Source organism: Sander lucioperca, chromosome 5 (assembly GCF_008315115.2).
Source record: "Sander lucioperca isolate FBNREF2018 chromosome 5, SLUC_FBN_1.2, whole genome shotgun sequence".
Lineage (NCBI taxonomy): Eukaryota > Metazoa > Chordata > Actinopteri > Perciformes > Percidae > Sander > Sander lucioperca.
Genome location: NC_050177.1, coordinates 36,515,251 through 36,534,763, shown reverse-complemented (window position 1 = coordinate 36,534,763; position 19,513 = coordinate 36,515,251). Strand labels below are relative to the sequence as shown.

Genomic DNA, 19,513 nt, shown 5'->3' with positions numbered 1-19,513 from the left:
TGACTTCAAGATATGCAAAATAACTTTCCACTGACGGCCCCTTTATCTCCAGCATCCTGTTTTCACAGGAAATACAGAAAATTAAGGAGGCAAGATGGTGTTATATGAGGTCTTGGCGTGGTCAGGGGAAAAATGTATATCATCTCAGAAATGTATTGGCATCATTTAAGGCAGGAGGAAAGATGTCATCCAGAGGTCTAAAAATAATATAATAGCCGTTTCTCAGATCTAAATGACTTTTTACATGAAATAGATTAAATTGCAGCCAGCCATGGGGAGTTTTAGCAAAATGCGCCATGCTACACATCAGGCCTTTTAATTCCTATCTTCATCTCCATCATCACTCCTCCTTCCTCCCAACATTATTCATCTAGTATGGCTGATGGCACGCTTTCTCCAACCCCCCTAACCCCCCCCCCCCTCTCTCTCTCTCTCTCAATGACATGCTGGACTACATGAATGAACAAACACAAGGAGCAGTGCTTCCCTCAAGGACACACACAGCCACACAACCACTTAGAGCACTTCCATAACCCAATAGCGTCAGACAAAATGAGTCAGGAGATATGCTGATAGCCGAAACGAAATTAATCACAGTCTGTGTGTGTGTGTGTGCGCACACGTGCGTGTGTGTGTGTATGTGAGTATGTGAGTGTGTGTGTGTGTGTGTGTGTGTGAGCATGCACAAACATGTTTACTGTAATCGTCACAAATTACTAAGTATGTTTCACTCTGGATGATTTTTATGTGTGCGTGTGTGCCTGAGTGCGTGCGTGCGTGCACGTGTCCTACCGTCTTGGGACAATGGACATATCTTGCCAGGCTGATAATCAGGTCATGCGTGATGGGGTCAACCAGGTTTCTGAAGCTGGCGTAGCGGTACAACACGTCATCCAGAGATGTTGACTCCATGCCCAGGTCCTACACACATGGAAAAACATTGAATAAGACCATCATATTCTCATTAACGCAATTGTACATACAGTACTTATATAGGCAACACACATACAAGGCAATCCATTTATATACCAGATGTCATACACATGGGAAAACTCAATGGGCTTTACATTAAATCATAAACGAAAAGAAAGGACATACACTACATTTTTCCCCTTTATAAGCAAAATTACAAATTAGCTTTTTTTGATTGCTAACATGAAATCACATTGTCAAAACTCTTCACACAGTCAGCGAAACAGGCATCTATGTGGACCAAACTGTGACTCAGTTTTCATTGCTTTCACACAAAACATTCAATGACAACATTCACCCAAATCCATGAACTCTTTTTTTTATTCATACTTCACCTACAAAACAATATGTACTGTATCTGCAGCACATTGTTCAAATGCTAACACACTGTTTTCAAAACAGTTAAAAACACATTCAAAGCAGAATGATGGCAAATTCTGTGAATTTTTGCAGTAACCATATTGAAATATAGAAAACATCTTAGCACAATATTTACAATAAAATGAAGTAATAGTCTTTCCAAACAGCTGATTTCAGCTGAAAGAGAAGACATACAATGTGACGTTGATGAGAACTTGTGGCCAAATGTAGGAGAGGGAGAAGAACCTTCACAGTACTGAACAGTATGAGTGATTATACTATAGCCTACATGTTGTTGATGGTTTTTTGTAATGATTATTGCAGTCCTGGAATTTCAGGATTTCTTTCTTTCAGACTTTCAACTTTTTATTTTATTAGTAAATTACTATATGCACAGGCATAGAAAACATAAAGGATATGGAAGCAAAGTTCGGATTCATTCTTGTTACATAAACTTTAGTACAGTCAAAGCGAAAGTTTATCCAATAATGAAATACTGATTTATGTGAAAAAAATCATTCAAACTTCAAAGATAAAAGTTCATCATTTAGGTAATGCTCTGTTGTTAGTGTTTTTAGGTCAGTGTGTTCAGTGTGACAATGTTTGCTTTCTGCGTGAGAATTGTTGCCAGCGTTTTGGTCCACCGAGCTTATTTTATATGTATGAAGTGTTTTGCTGGTTTGAGTGAGTTTTGGAGGTGAGATTAACTGCTTGGCCAAAAAAGCATGTTGGTAATCCAGACTGTATGAAGAGTTTTGAAAAAGTGGTTTCAGTATTGCCCGATGCTTGATAGCAATTGGAAAAAAAACCTGTAATTAATGCACATCGGAATACACACATAAATCTCCTGTGTGTTCAAGCCAAAATATGAAAGGCTTTGACATTTTTCATGTTACTTTGTAAACTCACTGACCCCCTAAAGTATTAAATTAAAGGGGTGATAGAATGACTACATAGGGTATTTCACACTGTTCCTTAAGGTCTCCTAATAGGGTATGTAACATTGGTTGGGCTGAAAATGGCCTCAGTGCTATTGTATTTCCTTGACTACCCTGTGAATATGGCTCTATTTGGAACAAGAGCTTTTCTTCCAAATATGGTATGCTCATGAATATTTAGATGAGCTGCGCACTGATTGGTTGAGCGAACCACATACACATACATTGGAGACGAGACAGCAGGTCTCATATTTCAGACACTGCAACGTTATACATTGTTTGTCTGCTATTTCATTATTAAATTCACTTCTGAGACTTTTTTATGTGAGAAATCAACTATATAAATCTCAAATATGGGCCGTTTTACGAAAATGTATGGCTAATTGCAAATTTGGTAAGACGTGTCGGACTTCACGAGCTCCACACAAGACAAGAAAGCGGCAGCTGCTCGGCTCCATACCCAGGGCAAAGACACCTTTCTGGGTTACTGGACTACCGGGGCTCGGGGCTCTGTGGAGCTCGCCGGCTGCCGGCATAACTATAGTATATTTACAGTTTGAATTTCGTCACGGCATGTATATCACAGCTACCCTAAGGTCTTACAAAGCTAACAATTTTGTCCGATTTCAATTGAAGGCATTTTTGTGAATTTGAGGAGTCTCGTTAGGATGAGCTGCTAGCTAGGCTATGTGTCCCATTCATTCCTATGGGAAAAGATCGCTGCTACACTTTCAGCATAACTATAGTATATTTACACTTTGAATTTCGGGCCGGGGTCTGTGAAGGAGGACAGGCCGGGTGGCGAGGCAGCACCGGCCGCTGAATTCTGACACACAGTTGGACAAAGTTTGCAATTAGCCATCAATTTTCGTAAAACAGCCCATATTTGACCTCTACATAGTTGATTTCTCGCATAAAAAGTCTCAGAGGTGGGGGCCCCTGGCTAGCTCACCTGGTAGAGCGGGCGCCCATATATGGAGGTCTACTCCTCGACGCAGCGGCCGCAGGTTCGACTCCGACCTGCGGCCCTTTGCTCATGGTCATTCCCCCTCTCTCTCCCCTTTCAAGTCTAAGCTGTCCTATCCAAATAAAGGCCAAAATGCCCAAAAAAGTCTATAATCTAAAAAAAAAAAAAAAAAAAAAAGTCTCAGAGGTGAATTTAGTGATAAAATAGCAGATGAACAATGTATACAATTTCTGAGATCTGCGCAATCTATTCAGAAGACTACCTGATCTCAGATCAGTGGTGTAGCCTATGTAAATGTTGAGGCGTGACAAAGGTAGAGACTAGAGCCAAATAAGGAGGAGCCACCGAGTTGACGTCAACTATTAGCTTCGTTGAGATTTGCCCGTTTTCAGAGGAGGTTTCAAATTGTGAGATTTGCATAGGAAAGAGGTTCTATGTATGTCCTATTTACCACCAAACTGTCGTTATTCAACTATGACAAGGTAAAATTGGTTTTGCATTCTATCATCCCTTTAAAGCCTGTTGCATTGTTTCCCACTGTCTGACTGTCTGCATCCTGGTGAGGGAAAATTAACATATGTCACATCTCAAGCACCATCGAAGCCTACGAATCATTAACCTGTTGGCAGAGCTTCACACATGAACATTTGTTAAATCTTAAAAAGTCAACATGAATGACAACTCTTCTTAAAATCAATAGACAGACACAGGACAGGATTAGACATTTTAAGAAGCTGTTCATAGAGCTTTAAATCGTAGTCGGACAAAAAATATAACGTTTGAGTGTGGTAGTAATGGAAAGGTTATGTGCCCAGCATGGTAGACCTTGTGAGTTTGTTTCCAAGGTCCAGAATTAATCTTCAAACTCAATTAAAACAACTTTAATAAACTATATTGTGACTTGTACTTTCTTGATTTTTCCCTATTTTCCCCCACCACCTGTTGGGTTAATGATACTACTATGAACAGGTGTGTACATCCTCTTTACATGTAATTGCTCTGCTTTTCTATCTACACACCTGTTTTTACTGCTAATGATGAAACAGTGTGTGCGTGCGTGTCTGTGTGTGCATATGTGAATGCATTTATGTCTGCAGGTAAGTGCAGGCTCATAGTGGCTGCAGATATATTTCTGTGTGTTGTTGTTTGTAGAAGCCAGTTAAGTGGCAACAGGGCCAACCATGTTCAGAGATAGGGAAATAGGGAGAGAGAATGAGAGAACGAGAGAACGAAAGAAATAGAGAGAGCGAATATTTGGATGAATTGTAATTTGATACTTTGGCAGCATTGTTATTGAAACTTTTACGCCAATAAAGCCCCCATTAAATTTGAAATAAGAGAGAGGGGACGACAGATGCTCACTCTCCTACAGAAAGGTATGACTCACTGAGGTTTCCATGCTCCCTATTGTTTTGCGTAGGAGGGGCGGTAAATAATGACAGGCGCTTTGACTGAACACACACACACACACACACACACACACACACACACACACACACACACACACACACACACACACACACACAAAATCAGCTGCTGTATTTTCAGATGAGTAACATTAATAGCAACATAGCAGGTGAGAGAAAGCTATGATTAGTGCATCAACAGGTGTATGTTATGATATGATACACAGACTCACAGTTTCCAGTTGAGATCATACAATCACATGAGATGCATTGTGGGTGCATCATCTTTTATAGTTTTTCCATGATGCTTGGATGGTGAATGGTGGATTTTGGATGATGAATACAGACAACTGAGAATTTTTTTTTCTATCAGCTGCAGTTTCTGCTGTGCAGTTCAAGTGCAACTACATGAGGGCATGTATTGGTTCTTTCAGTTTATCTGCAACATTTGAATGCCTTATGATAAATTCTCTCAATACCAATCATTTCCGCCTGTGTGTGTGTGTGTGTGTGTGTGTGTGTGTGTGTGTGTGTGTGTACGTGTGTGCGTGTGTGTGTGTGACTAACATTCCTCGTTACCAGCACTTATCACCTGTCAATCAAAAAGTATGTCTGTTAACAGTAAAAATTGTGGAACATATTAAAGAAATTGCAAACATTGCATAAATGGTATTCACTCTCCAGCCAGCCATACATTATTAACAGTAGTCCCTGGTGAAATATTCATGACGAGGACAACATAAAAACGCACTACTTCACTGAATGTAAAGGGGATAGTGTGCTGAGTGCGTACACACACCCACACCCACACACACACACACACACACACACACACACACACACACACACACACACACACACACACACACACACACACACACACACACACATAAACCATTTATGCTATGAGGAAGAGTGTGGGCTTTTCTTTCATTAGAAAGCACCACCCACACTAATTAGTGCCGGCCAGCATCAAAGCATTGGTCTGAACCCGGCTGAACACGAACAAAGACGGAGCTTGAGACATGGCAAACATGAGGGCTTAAGTGCAGGCTCTTGGGTAAATAAGAGGAAATGGCAACCAGGGCAGAAGGACCCATATATGAAGCTGATATTGATCTAAGTTGAAGATCACAAACTGACCCGACAGTGTCATCCATCTCTGATTATTGGTATTAATATTTTCATATTAAAAGTCTGTACAGTGACACTGGTGTCGTCGATTATATTCTGGCTGATTAGACCTCTTCTCAGGTTGACATTTAGATATGTCGTAGGATGAAAAGCACAGGCGTAATTAATAACTATAAACGATGGCTGCATTCCATTTGGCTGTTCCAGGTCCAGGTTCCTGGTATTGTGCACACTACACACTGACATGGCTCACTGCGACACTGTGATGGAATTAATCATTAATATTATTAGTTCTACCTGTTGCTTTCCTAATATGACACATCAAAATGTGTGCAATGAAAAGGGTCTGTAATGTCTCCTCCCCAAACCCTGACATTCACACCGGGCTCATAGACTGAGATGTCATCATGGGAAAAAAGCTTTTTTATAAATATTAATTCTTCATGGTTTAAAACATCATTATATAAAGTGTAATACCTTGTGTGCTGTTCAAGGCATCCTTCTGTCGCTAACTGTGGTTTAATTAAAATAAACATCATTACGTGAGGAATGAATAAACCTTTAAACCCATATTCAAATATATTGCAGTATTTAACAACATCTTTTTGAGACGCCTATCAAAAAAGAAGCATTTTTCCAAGGCAGCAAAGCAGCCACAGAGGAGCAATACAGAAATGATTAAAAGGTGAATATTGGTTTAGAAGCTTTTACAATGTAGAAGCAAAATCCTCTCACCACTTTATACCACCTTATCTGACAGCACGTTGTACCATAAGTTGCGGTGCTGACACAAAGTCTTAATTATGCTGCATTCAAGCAATGTCAATGGGAAGAATGGGAAAACCGTACTGACTTGGGAGCATTTACACATTATCCAAGATGGTTTCCCCCATTACTAGTCTTGTCATTTCGGTTTGGAAACGAGCCATGCTAGCCGTTTCCCCCTGCTTCCAGCAGCTAGGCTAATCGCCTCCCAACTCTAGCTTCACAGTTAGCATACAGACATGGAAGCAGTATTGGTCTTCTTATCTAACCATTGGCGAAAAAGTGTCCTTAGCAAAATGTCAAACTATTTCCTTCATTAGCTTAATCAAGAGAAATCTGATATTTACAACTTGGAATTAAGACTAGGAAGCTAACTATGCATTTTTCCGACTTCTTGTCATGATTATGGCCTGAACAATATGACCGAGCACAGCAACGGTCTGTGTTAAAACCTGGTGATGGCAAATGTATTTTTTACGTGGAAAATTTGTGCTAGCCATGTGGCTATATCAATAACATGGCTCTGACATTTTGGCTGTAGTTTGAACATCATGTCAAAGTCTCACCATCGTAGTAGGTGACAGCATACAAAACCTGGCACAAAGTTGAATGTACTGTATTTCTGTAGGAAAACTGCACTTGAAAGAACTTAAATTAGCTGGTAATGGAACAGACTGTACAGACAGCAGGCAGCACTTGCACCACTGTGATTCAAAGTGCAGCCAAAACAAAGCTGAATCAATCAAACAGCACCATGTTGAGACACCGCCCTTTAAGTGCTGATAAGACCAAAGAAAAAGAAGGATGTTCAATTAACAGTACAATGTATGTACAATGTTGTAGTCTTTTATGCAATAACTTCCAACTAAAGAGGTTTACAACAGGGAACATATGCAGTACTGAGCTGAGAATTATATTCTGAAGAACACTGAATCCTTGCAATAGTGTTTTTGAGCTTGAAAACAGCTGCCCAAAAGATAATGGGCAAAAATAACAATGGGACGAAAATAAAACTCATGCAAAATGAATATATTCTGTTGACCATATCCTCATCATGGCTTGCAGCTTCAGTCTCAAAATTTTAATGGCGACCACAACACAACATTAGCCTCTCATTATCTGACAAAACACTAGTTACATACCATAAGATGTGTTAACAATCCCACACACTGTAACTGTTTACCACAAAATAGAGACTGCAGAGGGAACCACTGAGGACACATTTAGAGCCTGTGGAGGTTTCCACTGACGCTGTTGGTTGTAGTTTAGTGATCAGCTTTGAGGCAGCCCAGGTGGAAGTGGTGAAGAGAGGCTAACTTTGGCGTCAAGTTAATTGAATGGTGGTGAATAAGAAGGTGGGCTCCTCATTAGGTCCTATCAGAGCCCACCGCTTGATTAATCAATGTCTATTTAGTCCGAGCCCTCCGGCCATCGCCATGGTTTCAGGGCAACATGGAGGAAAAACCTGGTAACCAGCGAAGAGTGACTCCCCTCATAAACAAGCTCTCTCCTCTCTTTCTCTTCTGAGTATCTTCTAATGTCTATGAAATCACTCACCACTACTTCCTCTCTTTTTCTTCAGTGTCTGTTGCAGTTTAACCCTCATGGTGTTTTTTTTTCCCCTCTCTGCTTTCCTCAGTAATTGTCTTTATCCAATTCTTCGTGTGATCTGCCCGTCATGTATTGTTCTACCAGAGCATAAAACACCCCAGGATATGAAGCCAAATTTGACTGATGGTTATGTCACTGGAGCTCTTCCAATCATGAAAACCTGTTGTTTTTCCTTCAATCTGAAATATAGTGTCTCTCGAAATCATTAACTTTGAGCCAGTTAGAATGCATTTTGCTTGGGGACGTTTCCAATGTGGACTGCTGTTTACACACTCAAACCTTAAACTTTCTGTTGATGCTACATCACAAGCAACACTGTTTGGTGCTTAAACAACAGTGTAAATTGAATCATATGAAGAATGGATGCACTGATGAGATACGGAAACATCTTAACTTTGTAAATTGTGTACAAGTCTCTTAATGACAGGATAATGTGTCCCCTAAGTGCTGATAGAGGCTTCATAGGTTACCACAAATCTCCCAGCAGCTCTATCTGGTGCCATAATGGAGATCCAATTTGAGAGGGGCTGTTTGCAAATAATGCCTAAATATGTTACATATGCCCATATATAGAGGTTTACTCCTCGACGTAGCAGGCCCGGGTTCGACTCCGACCTGTGGCCCTTTGTTGCATGTCATTCCCCCTCTGTCACCCTTTTCATTTCTTCAGCTGTCCTGTCAATAAAGGCCTAAAAATGCCCCAAAAAAATTCATAACAAGAGTTATCTCAAGACACTTTACATAAAGAGTAGGTCTAGACCACACTCTATACATACTGTTGATACACATGTCAGACTTGGTGAAAATGGAGATCTGATATGGGTCTTGGGCTTGGACATGGCAAATTGGCTCAATAGCGCCCCTCAGATAGCCTATCAGTTTTCAAAGTTAAAGCCCCCTCCTTTAACTTTCACGGTGAGGTATGACATTTGGTTGGCATATGTAACATATCCAGAAAAAAAAGAAAAAAAGCCTTACGGACCCACCCCCTAAACCCAACAGCAGGTCCACTGTATTAAAATTAATTTTAAGATTATGGACGATTTTGACTATTTTCAGGGGTTGTACTTTAACGAACTCCTCCTACAGATTTAATTTAATATATGAAGTCAAAGCTGACTGACAGCTGAAGGGCAGCTAACATTAACATGAGCTGTTTCCATGAAGCTCTCAGCTGATGCAGTTAGGAAACAAGAACAAGCTAATTAATGGCAGATGATAACATAAGCACTTGGACTTGCGGATGTCAATTTGTATTTCATGTTAAAACAGTATTTTCCATCCTCATTCCTTCCTACTCCATGCCCTAAGATCTCACAATGCCTTGTGTTTCTCACTCCCGATAACTTTATTGTTCATCACACCTGACAAAAGCAATTCGTTTTCACATGCAGGTAGGCCAAGGCGAGAAGGACAAGATTCGCTAACTTTAGCCAACCCGTTTATAAAAAATACACATTAGAATAGTAATTTCAGCATTCGATTAGTATTTAATTTTTTTTTAATTATATTCGACTCCCAGAATTTGTTCCAACAGCCCTATTGTCTTAGCCTAGACACTAGACGCACCCTAGCAGCAGCAAATGTAATTTGCAGCCAGGGGGTCTAGCAACTCTCTGTTGGCTTGCGAGCTGGAAAAGCCAAACTCTAGTCGGGCCTATCACATCGTGTATAGAGTCGGTGGGCGGGCTTAACATAATGATGGCAGAGTTACGACGGTTCTGCGTAGGGGTGGAACGGTACACAGAAGTCACGGTTCGGTTCATACCTCGGTTCAGACGTCACGGTTCGGTTCGGTACAATGGAGGGAAAAGCAAAACAAAAATGCAGTTTTTTTTTATTGTGCATGTCTCAGGCTGTCCATTGAGCTAGCTCTAACAGCTTGAAGTGTATAAAGTAAGATGTAAACAGTAAACAATAAGTAGGCTACCCCACATCATCTCCATTGTATATGGAAGGGACTAGTTTGCTTCGTGTGGACTCACTGGACCGACTGACTCGACATGTAGGCGGAGCTCGGGAGCTTCAGAGCTAAGGGCAGGGCTATAGATTAGGTGTCCCTAAAGAACCGCGTGTCTAACAGTAGTTCCGCATTACATTTATTAATTTGCACGCAAGTTTTATTTATTTTTATACCGTGTATTCTCAGTGTACATTCATGTACCGAACCGAGACGCCCGTACCGTTTTGGTTCAATACGAATAGCCTACATGTACCGTTCCACCCCTAGTTTTGCGTGAATTCCAAGGGGGTAAGCTTCTCCTCGGACCGCGAACCTCCTATGGCACCATTTTAATGCTACAAAGCGATCACTCCCCGTTAGCATCCCATTGACTGCCATTCATTTTGACGTCACTTTGACAGAGAATAACTTTACATCTGAAGAGTTTAAAGACTCTATTTGTCCATTGTTTATTTCTAAAGACACACGACAATGTATAAAAGGCTCCATTACCTTGTACCTCACATTATGGCTTCGTAGCAGACGTTTTTGTAAAAATAGGCTAACGATTGTGTCATAACCACGCGACTTACTGTCGCATAGTAGAGGAATTACCGTAGTACAGGAGAAGCGCGCAGGCAGTTTCGTCTCACATTAGCTGTTTAAGTGTAATTACTAATGTTAACTATCATTTTAGTTAGCAGTAATTAGCCTGTGCCTGTTATCTCCTTACATATACCTACGCTCTTCGTCTCTGCAAGATTGGGAATGATTGAGATTTCTCTTGGCACAGCTACCAGAAGACTTACAACTTTCAGACACGTTGCTCACGTCACATTTACGTCGTCTCTCTCAGTTGGAGGCTGCGCAGTAACACTCAGCGCTCACCGGAAAAGTGCTTCTAACGGCCTTCACTGGTCTCCGTCCAGAGCAACGGGATCTGTTGGTCCATTCTTATATACAGTCTATGGTGAATTCCCTGCTACTTGAAAACAAAGAAGATGGCTGCTGCTGCTGGCGAACAGCGGTCTTTCGAATTGGGTTTGGCCGCGACTCTGGAAGACTTGGAATTAAGCTTTTCTTTGAGAAAAGAACAAAGAACGTCACTGAAGTCATTCTTAAAAATGGAAGATGTGTTCGGAGTTTCGCCGACCGGATACGGCAAAAGTTTAATCTATCAACTAGCGTTGCTCTGATTGGTTGTAGCGCTATCCTATTGCGTGCAGAGGGAATTTGAAAGACAACCGTTTATCCCGCCCCTCGGACTGAGCCCTGCCAACAGTGAGTTCCCAGACCCAACATCTTGATGTGGGTCTGGCTTGTCAGGCTACTATTGTCTATGGAGCAGTTCCACAATTTATATTTGATGACATCACATATTTGAGTTGTATCACTCTAGTTTTGGGATTTAGAAGATTTGTTAATGTCTACTAATACTTTTGGACTGTCTCAGACCATCGGATTACCATGAATGAATTTTGAAAATGGGCGTAGTTCCCCTTTAAGTGCAGTAGCTTATTCTGTCAAGTGGGAAATATCTATCAAAATGGGCAATCGCATGTAAAAACAATGTAGCTCATTCTGTTGAGTGGAAAAAACTTGATCAAACGAGTCATCTTGTTTTGAAGCACACTTACACTAGGCTACTGGTATATGTTGATGGGTATCGCACCTCAGTACTCAGTATCAAACAAAATGTAGGCTATTCATAGCACTGAAAACTGGCTTCAAATTTCTGGTGACATGAGGGCTTTATGGAAAAACAAGTATATTTCTAAAACTACGGTATCAAAAAGTGGATATTTTGCTATCGCTGCCAAACCTCACAATCAGTGCTTACTGGGAATGACTCTATAACCACACTGCTGTGTTGTTCTGCATTCACAGTCAGGCTGTGATTCTCCTCCTCGCATCACAGCTTAATAGAGCAGCGTCAAAGATTGTAAAGGATGGAGAGGTGTCCTTGGTCTTTAAGCCTGCTTGCTTAGCTCCTCTGTTTGCCATTGATTCAAAGATTAACAATCTGATTGGGTTTGATCAGAAAACTAACCGTAACAGAAAGGAGCTGATGGAAATCTCCAAAGCCCAAACAATAAACTATGAAAGCTGTGTCTGTAGAAGCGGGAGACTCCCTGTGGTTGAGTCATAGGGAAATAAACAGTGAGCAGCATATGGATTGTGTGCAGGGCTGTCAACAGGGATGAGGGCGTATAAATTGGTTTCTCCCTTCACTAGCTATTCTACTCTCTCTGCATTTCCATGATAAACATGTATTACTCCTTTTACACTCAGATCCTCCCTTTCTTTACAGCTCTACAAATCCTCTAATTCAACTGGTGGCATTTTTATGTTCTTGCTTCTCTTTTGTTTCTAACCACAACACGTTCTTTCAGTCTGCTGCTGGCCTTTACCTTCTCTCTGTAGCAGCAGCAGCAGCAGCCAGTCAGCTAGCCAGTCAGCCAGCCAAGTACTGCAAATGTCTTGAAAGACATAGTGAGGCTATAAATCTCCACACTGTACCAGTGCAGCAGAGCCCGGCTGAGCACAACAGGTCCAGCCAGCCAGCCAGCCAGCCAGCCAGGGGGCGCGTGTTTAGTCAGGCAGAGAGACGAACAATTCATCAGCAATGTGCACAGTCAATCTGAATTAGTTTAGTCAGTGTGTCAACAGTCAGTCTGAGCCTGGCTTCTGTTTCAGCATCAGTGATGACATCAAACGACATGCTTACACTGAAAGAAATGAATAGAGGCAGGAAAAAGAAAGAAAGCAATCAGGGATGTTGTGGTCTTGTACTAGAAATGTGAACTTGTGACCCCTGAGAGCTTTACTTACTCTTCAACATACAGTCATTTACACACACACACACAAACACACATAGAGCTGCTACCTGTCGGAGTGTCTTGAGCATCTCTGTGGCCTCGTCCTGCTTGCCCTGCTTGGCCATCAGCATCATCTCCTGGATCATGCCGATGCGGCGCTGGTAGGGCGGCGGTGTCCCGCCACGGCTCAGCCGGTCCCCTGACTTCACCATGAGGGAAGCCAAGATGTCGCCCCGCTCCTTGGTGGGCGTTCGTTTCCAGCCGTGTTGAGGGCTGGCTCCTCCAGGCTCCTGGACTTTGGTCTGCTTGGCACCCATGGTGCTGAGACTGAGTTAATGTGAATTGTGATAATTACAAGACTGGTCCCACCAAGCAGTCATGCAGAGGCCGGTCTGATTAATGTTTGAGATTCTTTGCTAATCACAATTGCTGCAGCTGATCACATCTTTCTAAAAGCCTGCAGTTTGGGAAGCACTGTGACCAATACCATTCCAAACCATTCGTAAAAAAAAATGTTCATCATCACCCAGTTACACAGAGGAGGGAATTGCCCAATAGCCTACAAAATAATACTCCAAAAAAATAAGAAGTTGAACCACTAGGTTGTAGCTTCTGAGAACTTGTTAATCCCAGAGAGTGAAGCTCAGCTCGGAGGATGCTGCCTGCGGCATTTGGCCGGAAAACACGGACACAGCAAAGTCAAGATGCTGTGTAGGCTACCTACAGTGCAGATCGTGGCCCGCAGCAGCCTCCTATCCCAAACACAACTTCACCACAGCTCCAAAATATTTACCTTCGACAACGGCGTAATTTTCGTATTCTCCTCTGCAGTTATCCTCTAAAACAGAGCCCATAGGAGGAAACGAATCCGAGGAGGTGGTGCATGAAGCAGGGCATGGCAATGTTTACGTCTCGTCACCACCGACTGTCTGCCCCGTCCTTCCTCCGCCGCTGGAAGTCATGCATACGCTGAAACTAACCCCGCATTCGTCCTTCTCCAAGGTTGATTCTCTATCCGCTCCAGAGCAGGAAGCAGCCGCATTTGCGGCTCGGTCCGCAGGCTGTGTAGAGGCTGCAGCTCCGGGGCTTGACAGGAGAAGAGAGACTGAGGTGTTCCCTGGCTGGGACTGAATTATGTATTACACCCTCTGTTCAACTGAAGAGGGCGCGCAGCGAGTGCACGTGAGCACAAGTCCAGGAGAGAGGGAGGGCAGTGCGGGAGCAGCACGAGCCCTCAAGTTTGCAGTTTCTTAGACACAACACTTCGTCTTCTCTATGCGATGTACCAATCTCCATTAAATGAACGTGTCAGTTTAATGTTGCGTTGCTGCTTTCCACACATCTAGGCCTATACATCTGGTCAATATGACTCATACCTTTTCAAAACCGTTATGGTCTTCAAGTAAAATCGGCATATAGCTGGTTGTCAAAGTAGCCTATTATTATTTTAAAAAAAATCTTAAATATAAACTAATTGGTTTATGTTGCTGGCTAGCATATTGTGGCTGAAGGTCACATAACCACAAGGCTACAACCCTACCTCAACAGTTCTTATTCAAATAGGCACAGCACTAGGCTACCGTGCAATGGATTTTACCGCATAGAAAACTAGAATCAATATAGTAATTTATAAATGGCCTTGAGTCTTTGTACAAAACATAATTTCTTTTAAACAGACAGATTTTCCTATCGAGTTTGGTTATTTGCATGGAAGAAACAAGGCACACTGTCAGACTTATATTCATTTCCATAACATGAATTATAGGATAAAGTAATGGATAGATGCAGTTTTACCTGAACATCAAGTGAAAGTGAACACTTTAGTATCATTTCCAGTTACATTGAAACATATGGACGAGTCCATTTTTTCTAAATGAGATAAACTTGAGTTAGCTATTTCCATGCAGGGGAGTAGCACAAAAGTCTGGGCCCTGTAGAAAGGCATTTTCTATTGGCCCCTCCCCACATCCACAGCTATTCATTCTAGCATCTTTTTGGGCCTTCCTCACATGAGGGCCCTGGGTAGACTACTCAGTCCCCTTTTTAGCCCCCAGTTCAATTCAGCATTCAATTGACTGAATGTGATCCAGTGATCTATTAGTAGCCAGTGACCAATGAATGGATTGCACTGACCTCTGGTGGTGACTGTTTGGAATTCATAAACTAATAATGTGGTCGACACACGCGCGCGCGCGCGCACACACACACACACACACACACACACACACACACACACACACACACACACACACACATATATATTTAGTAGTAGGCTACAGTATATGAAGTAGATATACAGTCCTTTTTTGTTTATATTCTTTCCATGAGCAAACAATACCTGCATTGACCTTGCAGGGGCAAGTTTGAGACCGACAGCCTGACAAATTAAATAGAAAACTTACACAAGAAATGTCAAGATGTACTTTTCAAAAGGTATTTGTTTTTGCCTTTAATTACATCTTTATTTACAGTAGTATTTATCACTTATTAAAACAAAGATGTTATTTTCTTTCCTCACTTTACTACAGGGAAATTCTAGGCTCATAATTTTTCTTTTCATAGAGCTTGCAAAGTCAGCCTTAACAAACAACATCCAGCATGTGTACAGGATAACGACTTAATTCTGGTTTTTACCAGAAAGCAGAGAATTACACACACTCATCTCCTCTCAGCCCCAACAATGGCTGCCAAGGGCTTTAATTATTTTATTGTGGACTGCATTTGTTATTCAAAGATAACTAAGACCCACTCTCACATTATTTTTTTGGCTGTCAACACATACAGTTCATTGCATATGAAAAGTATTCAGGCCCCCTGGACTTTATTTGAACTTTATTAACATTAAATCACAGTGGATGGAATTATGAGTTAATGAAGCACTGATCAAGAGAATAGGACGTTAATTGTCAAAGGGGAACCAGATCTCTTAAAAAATGCAATTACAAAATGATTTGATGGTGTAAGTATTCACTCCCTTTACAGTGTCACGCCTAAATTTTAACATTATAACTGGATCAGCTAACTGTTTGTATAAGTCACACTACCCTTTGAATGGAGATCAGTAGGTAGTCAAGATGTGACGAGTGCTTTTAGGGTTAAATACATCTATATCTGCAAGGTTCGATGGCTGTTTTTTCTCTCTTTCCTGGCAGTAATGGCATCATGAAGACAAAACAACTCTCCACACAAATCTGTAAAAGGTTTATCAAAAATTACAACTCAGAGGAAGGACACAAGAGCATTTCTGAGACACTGAGCTGAGTCAGTCATACAAAAACGTAAAGAATATGGTGCAGCTATAAATCTGCATAGGGTAAGCCATCCTCAAAATCTGCATTTCCCATGTGAGAAGGGAGCTGAGGGAGGCCGCCAAGAGACCTGAGACTGTATAGTAAGATGTGCAAAGCTAATAGACCTTTCTACAGACTGTAGAAGGCTATAAGTGCTGCCAAAGGTGTTATCTACTAAATGACACAAAGGTGAATATAAACATTATTGTTTTATATATTTACTGAGAATCATTTGTAAAGATGAGTCTTTGATCAGTGTCAAACAGACCCTAATTCCATCCACTATGCTTCAATGTTGTAAAACACTAACTTCAGCACTATAACTGGCCCAGTTTTCAATCTGATTTCCCTCTCGTAAGTGGCCCACAGAGGTCTGACATAACTGTAATAATTATAATTAAAACATGAAAGGAAAATAGGGTCCAGGAAAAAAGTCATGCGTTATGTTTTCATAAATTCAAAACAAGAATATCAAGGAGTTTCTAACATGTAGTTTAACTGTTGTCTTGACATGTTGACTTGAGGTATCCAACTGAGGCCTCAGTATGAAACTCAGCTGGAGTTGTTGCTCTTTTCATGACCACAGAGCTCAGTAGGAAAACCTTCCACTTTAAAACAACCTGCTCAATATTTCAGCTATTGAAAGCACAACATGTCCAGCTCAGCTTGGCAACATTGACTCTCCTCCCTAACTCCCAATGGTCTTCCACTTGACTGTGCAAGTCTCTTCAAACACAACATGGAGGGCTAGTCCTATGCTCATGGCTGAGGCAATGTTACAGGAGAAGGTGACTACTCGCATTTAAAATGTGTAGCCAGCGGGGGGCGCTTTGTCATCTTTGTTGCTCTCCAGGGAGAAAGGAGGAATGCGAACATCAAAGTGGGAGCCATCAGTCCTTTCAATACGAAACGTCCCCCTAAACACAAATAATAGAAAGAGTATAATATTGTATATTGTATGTGTAATATGTTGAGCCTTTGGAGGATGTACTAAATAGTAGAATATGTAGCAGTGATGGGATCTGTGTAAATGTAAACTCACCACATATGACCACTGGGGGCTTGTAGAGACACATGGCTGCTGTACTGAAAGGCTGGCTGTTCTTTAGACAACACTGGCTCCTGTGACAGCACACAAAGATGAGTACAATGTGACAAGGTTACACAAAATATGTGCGTTTCAAGGTGCACTGATATAGTATACTGTATTAGTATACTGTATATAGTGTAATTTGTGTATATGATAGGCTATACATGTAGAGCTACACAAGTAATGTCTACAACGCAGCTGATTGGAGCGAGATATAAACTACTGCAGTATCCTAAATCCAGACTACATACTGATTCAGCAGATTCTAAGTATGTAGTATGTTCACACTGAAAAAATGGCAAAATAAAGTATACTCAAACCAGACAGAATGCACAGTAAATATGGTCGACTGCTTAGTGTGCCGTTGATGGAGGAAGAAGCTGCTGTAAAAAAAAGGGTGAACGGACACCGTCTCCAGATGGTCAAGATCTTGGATACTGCGTGACCGGTGTGTGGTGTACTAACCCTGCCTACGACTCCTCGTCCTCGGACCGTCTCCAGGGTTCCTGACAGGCTGAAGATCCTCCAGTGCCTCTCTCTCAGCTGAACCACCTCGTTGCCCATGTTTTCCAGACGGATACAGTACCGCCACTGCAGAAAGACAACGCACACAAACATGTTAATACACTGAGTTTGCTGGCACAGGCAAAGGCTAATAGTCACTAGGAAATATACCAGTGCCTGGCTTGTAGCTGGTGTTAATTTCCCACAGTGACTGTCCTTGTGGACCACTCAACGTGATGGTCCCCACAGATTAGAGCCTGGAGCGGGCCAAATTTTTCCGTCCGAACCCGGCCCGAGCCCGACAGAGCCGTGACCGAACCCGGCCCAAGCCCGACAGGCATTAAGATATTTATGTCCGAGCCCGACCCGAGCCTGACACAGTTAAAATCTCATTTTTTTTTCTCTCATACTAATGACACATGTACGTTTGTTTGTGTGGAAAGCCCGCTTTTATTAGGCAACTGGAAGGCATTCAGAAATGTCAACAGATGAGGCATCAGCGCACACGGGGGAACAAGCGCACGTTAATAAGCTGTTTAATTTAAAATGTTCAATGTGTTAACCTTTCCTGCTTGCTTCGATTCCGACCGTGATCAGAAAAGCAGGGGAGACTCGTTACCTCCAGGGCCGACGTTATATAATGTCAGGGTTAAAATCCCGTTTCTGGTGAGCAGATGAATGAACTTGGCTTTCAGTCTGGGGTTTATCTTGGAAACCACACACACTGTGTACAAAACTTAAACTTATTCCACCAACTCTGCTCCGGTCGCATCTACACGTCTGCTTCCTCTTTTCTCTATCTCTCTTTTGCCCACTTTACACACACACACACACACACACAGATGTACACTGCCTGCCTACTCCCTTGTGACTTTCTGAACAATGTGTGTATTGATTTGCGAGGTCAAACAGCTGTCCTGGTTAGGTATCCTGGGTCGGGTATCCATGCCTTACCACAAATAAGAAAAATCTGATACTCACCCAATAAACATGGGAGTTCTGGGCCTCCTGAGAACAAGAAAGAATTCCCATTAGCATTTACAGAGCCAACCGAAGCAGGAAAAGGCCACGAGAAGCCCAACAGCCAGGGTCTTGCTTGGCAGACCCAAAATGACATCTATGCAATGTAGACAAGCTTCAAGCTGGTGTGGCTACAGGCTGTGTTTAAAGAAGAATTTTAGCAACTGCTCCATATTTCTGAAGTTTGATGCTGTTTTTATGCATGCAAGAGTTGCGCTGGTCATTTACCCTCATGCCCATGTAGAAGGGGATGACAGTGACTCGGATGTTCTCGGTGGTCTCCCTGTGGACATCTGAGAGCTCCAGCCAGGGGTGGTTCTTCTCCTGCCACGCCTTCAGGGTGTCTCTGGCTGTAAACGGAGGAGCTACAGAGAAGGACAAAGCACACAAATATTTACTGAAAACCTTGTTTTTCTGTTATTTCGACAATGTCACTGGTCAAATTCAAAAGGTCAAATCTTAACCTAAAGGTGAAATTACGTACAACTTGTATATCAGGGAAATACATTCTTTTATGAATCGGGTGAATGGTAACATTGGCTTATAAAAGACAACATCTAAAACATTCAACTACACAACCAACCACCACAGCTATTAATCACTATGAAAATACAGAAATGAATAACACCTAAACGTACATCAACTGCATGGACAATCTACATGATGACTTTTTGGCACCCCTAAAGAGGTTTTAA

General features: G+C 41.9%; 2 protein-coding genes across 3 annotated transcripts in view; both read right to left on the bottom strand.

Moving 5' to 3' along the window:
* lrrc75a (leucine rich repeat containing 75A) overlaps positions 1-14,083 on the bottom strand; it is a 45,808-nt gene extending 31,725 nt beyond the window's left edge. The window contains exons 1-2 of the mRNA XM_031283659.2: positions 12,983-14,083; positions 793-921 (exon numbers count right to left, since the gene is read on the bottom strand). Of these exons, the coding sequence (XP_031139519.1) occupies positions 793-921; positions 12,983-13,231 (378 nt within the window). The 5' untranslated portion in view covers positions 13,232-14,083. The remainder of the gene's footprint in view (positions 1-792; positions 922-12,982) is intronic.
* A 1,260-nt stretch (positions 14,084-15,343) lies between these two features.
* Positions 15,344-19,513, bottom strand: part of poldip2 (polymerase (DNA-directed), delta interacting protein 2) — a 12,593-nt gene continuing 8,423 nt past the window's right edge. For both annotated transcript variants that reach the window (XM_031283661.2, XM_031283660.2), the window contains exons 7-11: positions 19,047-19,183; positions 18,780-18,806; positions 17,760-17,885; positions 17,247-17,326; positions 15,344-17,121 (exon numbers count right to left, since the gene is read on the bottom strand). In XM_031283661.2, the coding sequence (XP_031139521.1) occupies positions 17,007-17,121; positions 17,247-17,326; positions 17,760-17,885; positions 18,780-18,806; positions 19,047-19,183 (485 nt within the window). In that variant the 3' untranslated portion in view covers positions 15,344-17,006. The remainder of the gene's footprint in view (positions 17,122-17,246; positions 17,327-17,759; positions 17,886-18,779; positions 18,807-19,046; positions 19,184-19,513) is intronic.